A 4,965-nucleotide genomic window follows, 5' to 3' on the forward strand; every position below is an offset into this window, starting at 1 on the left:
GGGGGGGCTTCTGTCATGGCTCTGCTTCATTTAGTCATGTTTTTCTTGGTCCTGTAGCAGAGTCATGACAAAGCCTTTGGTTATGTGTGGAGAGAAACATATTATTGTCCTTTTGACAATAATATACGATCTCTCCAGTGTCTCGTCTCTGTTCCCGCCATCTCGTTTCCTTGTTATCCTTCCCTGAGTGTTTCATTACCCACACCTGCCCTGTGTCGTTATCCCTCGTTTGTCTTGCCTATATATATACCCTCTTTTTTCTTTGTCCTGTGCTTGTGGATTGTACCGTGTATTGTATTCATGCCTGTTCGTCTTGATTCCATGCCTAGTGCTGTGTGTTCCTGTTCCGTGAGTTTAGTGTCTGTTAGTTTATTGTAGTATTTCCAGTGTGGTCCTTAGTCTTTGTATTTTAAGTTAGTGAGTTTATGTGCCTGTTTTGTTCCTCCATTTATTATCGTGTTTTGTTCCCCACTGTGGGTTTTTGTTTTGCGTGTTTTGTGTAAAAATAAATATTTCTTGTTAACCCCTTACTGCCTGCCTGCATTTGGGTTCTTCTGCCACAGTCGTGACAATTTCTACATGATATGACCCATAAAAATCCTTCTGTTAGTGTAACCTGATGTAGTCGGGTTGGTTCAGCCAATGTTTCTGTTATTATGAACTAACTGACAGAAACAAATCAATAATTTAGAAGAAGCACATGTTTGCTTTCCTGACAACACATTTTTAGGGCGTCAAAAGACCAGATGAGAACAGGCATACATAAGCAGACATGGGAAATTACCTTTCCAGGTGCACATTCAGTTCCATCCAATGGAGGTCCCTTTTTGGTTTTGCAGAAATAAGGGTTATCTGGATGACTACACCACAGCTGCTTGCATGGATCAAATGTGCGAAACTAAAAGGAAAGAAAAGTAGCCACGGTTGGATGGTTGGTATTTTTTGGAGAAAATGTGAAAATTTAATGGTGGGACAAATTTTAAAGATTTCTGAACTTCTGTGCCCAGCTATACTATTCTGCAAGAGATAAGCCCTGACAATCCCTTTGCTCTTTGGAACGTACTTGAGTCAAATTGACTAAAAGAGGAATGAATTGATTTTCCCTCTTGACAATGCCAGCTCTACTCGAGTCAGCGGTCCTGCTCCCCAGCCAGGAAATGATAGAAAGACAGAAAGGCGAGACAAGTTTTTGTTCCGTGTTTACAGCAAATGACACATTGTGGAGATGATTCGGGGAGACAGCTTTATCCACTGGAGGCTGATGCACAGCTGGAGTTACTGTATATTCATTGCTACTTTTACTTTTCATTAAGCACAGTATGAGCGGGAGGACTAGTGATGACAAAGCGAAGGTCTGAAAATCCAGGAATTTGCAGGATATGCTTATTTAAAAACACATACGATGCAAACAAACAATAAAAAAGGCAGCTTGGAACATAACGCTGTGCGAGGACACTAATGAATGGCAGGTGAAATGTGAGCTTTATCCTTCAGCTGTGCTTTACCAAAACACTGCTGCTTATTTTCAGCGGAGTGCTGAGCAGTAAAGGCTCAGACGTTCTCTTAATGTGATTGTTCATCCAAAAATTCTGTCATCATTTACTCACCCTCGTGTAATTACATACCTGTATGAATGACTTTGTTCTGATGAACACAGAGAGAGATGTTTTGTTAGAATGTTAGTAATTTTCGGTTCTGGGACATCATTGACTACCATAGTAGGAAGAATTAAATGGTAGTCAAGCCCGAGAACTCTTTGTTTTCCTAAATTCTTCAAAATATCTCATTATGTGTTCAACAGAACAAAAAATACAATATTTATTTTCCTACTATGGTAGTGGATGATGTCCCCGAAATGTATGCTTTAGCCCAAGTTCTCCAGGGAAGACTCAATGCTACTTCACTCATTACGTATAGACCTAACCAATCATCATCTAACACCTGGAGTAAATATGATCGCTACTTACTCTCTGTTTGCGTTTGCAGATGAAGCCGCTGATATCCTCCGCACCCCCACCAGGATGGTCCCTGTCCATTAACCCCAGGAGGGTTGGCTGCGCCCCTGCCTCCATTTTCAGGCAGGAAGTGCAAGAATCCGTGACCCTCTGGATGCGAGCTATGGATGGGGCCGACGCCAAAGAACTTTATATTACAATATCTCTTGCTGATCAGCTGATTAATAAATGTTCATTGTCACTCATCTTGCCTCCCGAGTCTTTCTGGTAGAACTGAAAATTGCTAACATTCTTCCAAATATCTTTCTCTGTGTTCATCAGAACAAAGAAATGTATACAGGTTTGAAACAAACTAAGGGTGAGTAAATGATGACAGATTTTAGGATGAACTATACATTTAATAAATGGACTCAACAGACGCAACAATCTGAAGGCAAAGGCAAAGGGGTACTATTTTTCATGTCTTCAGAGAGCAAACCATTAAGACCATGATTGGTGGGTCAAAGAAAATTTTATGGGGTTTTGCCTGAGCTCTGGCGCACAGACTGTTTTGGCATGTTGTTCTTGTTTGCTAGTGTTACAGCCTTTGATGACAGAACACCAAACATATTGCCATCTGCTGCTTCTCACTTTCAGGTCATAAACCAGGTGTGAAACTCTTTTCCCCTGACACTGTATCTGAGACTGGTATTTTGCAGCACCCGGTAATTAACACTTGAAAAGTGTTCAAGACTGGGTTAAAATAATAAAACATAAATGGTTCTGTATATAAGCAAATCAAAGGCCAAAAAAATAATTCTGATATATTATTATAGAGGCACGTCTGTCTTTAATGTGACTCCTCAAATTTGGCAGAGAAATATTTAAAAAAGAATGAAGGATTATAGTTTGAAGCCTTTTCACATCAACAAGGCATTTGCTGAAATAGGGTGGACTTTGAAGACTGGCTCTTTGGTGTTTGGCTTAATGACTGATGCTTATCAGATCTGTCAGAGAAGAACACAGCCTCCAGCTAAACTTACTGATGTACAGATTTTGTATCCAACACCAAAATCGAAACGGCACTGCTCATCCATGGAGTAATTGATGCCTGGAAGTTCAGGAAGCTGGGGCCAGTCATGTTTGAATGGGTCATCCAGAAGGCAGTCATATGAACTGTGAAAAACAAACAAAAGACACCTTTAAACCTTAGTATTGAACTAAAAAAAAAACTTTTATCACCGTGTTTAAAATCTTTGTTTGCATTTTAAAGGAGCCATGAATTAAAACCACAATTTTTATTGACACCAGGCTCAGCGAAAGCCAGGTCCTGGAATGCACCTATCTATGACACGTTGAAAACCGCCTCCACATAAAAATATCAACGACTACTTCTCTAGCCCCGCCCACTGGTTCGCGAATGACTTTAGCCACACATAGTACACACTCCTGCATTTGTGATGATTGACAAACTGGTAACCATAGCGACATATTTTTCGGCTAAAGATTTGTTTTGTCCATCAGTTTAAACTAAACTGCTGATATGCGCTGTGTTGTGTTTATGCTCGGAAGGTTCCATCACACAGCGCTCTTTTGCTGTGTTGCCATGTTTGTTATTAATAAACGCTTTTATGCTTGTTGTTTGGGCTTAGATCAAAAAGCCTTGGCACTTAGGTCTTAATAAATGGTCTGTTGCAGATTTTGAGAATTTTTGGTCTTATAAAATATATAAACAATTTGCAATTTAAGGTTTGTTTATGTCTTCTCTTTATTTGCTTATTTTTTCTGTGAAGATCTGGCAACCCCGTATCTGGGTGAAACATTTCGACAGAGCTCAAAGGCTGCTCAGAATAGTGACCACTTCAAACTCAATAGTCAACAGCGAACATTCTTCCCGTATTAGAGCGGGAGCTACTCAACATCTCATTTGTATTGGCTAGAGTAAATTTTTGGGATTAATGGGTAATTTGCATCCTATCAGCCATGACCAAAATGGGATTAACCCTGACCCCGGAGCGGTATATAAATTCTAAATTCTTAAAGTGGCACTAGATGTTCTCTGAACTGATCAAATGAATCAATGAGAGGTCAAATAAATAAATGACTTTAAATTGAGTGCTTTATGACAGAAATCCAGGCCAGAACCTCAGATTAGAATGGGCATAATGTGACTCCGGTGAGAGTGTAAACTTGTTATTGGATCCCATCTCATTAATTGCTGTTTTTTCTTTGATAACTGACACATTTTAAAAATCTTTTTGGAATATATATTATAAAAATAAAAACGTAAAAATTTCTAAATGCAGAACACATCTTATCTGTTTTAGGAGGATTGGAAGTGGATTGGAAGAACACAGTCGCTTCCTTTGGATTTTGATATTAGGAATGCGTGGTTGAAGTTTATTTTTAAGTACGTTCCTGCTCACGTGGGTGAAACATTGAGCATTTGTTCGCGTCATTTCACCATGGATTCCTTGTGAACAAGGCGCTGGATGTGCGGAGAGACTAAAATTAAAAAGCAGTGCTTGTGCAGTCAATATTGGATCCGACAGGAATGGCGCAGCAATCTTATGTGAGTAAAACATATTTGTACTATGCGTCACTATTGCTTTGTTAGAGATCGCTTGATATTGCTTTGATAGAGATCGCTTGATTTGTTGTCAGGACCCGGCCTCGAACTCGGGTCTCTGGTGTAAGGGATAATCACTACACCAGTCGAGCCACGTGGTATTAGATGGAACCCAGAAGATATTGGCAGACACAGCAGACTGAGTATTCCAGTTTAATAAAATAAAAAGCCAAAAGCAAACGCAGGGTCTTCACAAAAGTAAATAATCCAAAAGGTGGAGAGGTAAATCCACAAAGTCCAAAATCAAAAAACCTCGTGATCAAAAATAGAACAAACTCAAAAAAGGCAGGGTTCACAGGGGAACAAACACATACCAAAAAAAGGTCACAGTAGAAATCCAGTCTCGGGAAGCAGGCAAACAAGCAATAGTCCACATGGGTAGAACACACAAGGTTGAGTTCA

The 4,965-nt window shown here is 39.8% G+C and overlaps 1 protein-coding gene across 3 annotated transcripts in view; it reads right to left on the bottom strand.

Annotated features, from left to right (window-relative positions):
- The window catches only part of adamts3 (ADAM metallopeptidase with thrombospondin type 1 motif, 3), a 226,468-nt gene that overhangs the window by 83,567 nt on the left and 137,936 nt on the right, over positions 1-4,965 (bottom strand). For all 3 annotated transcript variants that reach the window (XM_057328004.1, XM_057328020.1, XM_057328011.1), the window contains exons 10-11: positions 2,978-3,110; positions 785-898 (exon numbers count right to left, since the gene is read on the bottom strand). In XM_057328004.1, coding sequence (XP_057183987.1) covers positions 785-898; positions 2,978-3,110 — 247 coding nt within the window. The remainder of the gene's footprint in view (positions 1-784; positions 899-2,977; positions 3,111-4,965) is intronic.

Source organism: Triplophysa rosa, linkage group LG2 (assembly GCF_024868665.1).
Source record: "Triplophysa rosa linkage group LG2, Trosa_1v2, whole genome shotgun sequence".
In the NCBI taxonomy this organism is placed as follows: Eukaryota; Metazoa; Chordata; class Actinopteri; order Cypriniformes; family Nemacheilidae; genus Triplophysa; species Triplophysa rosa.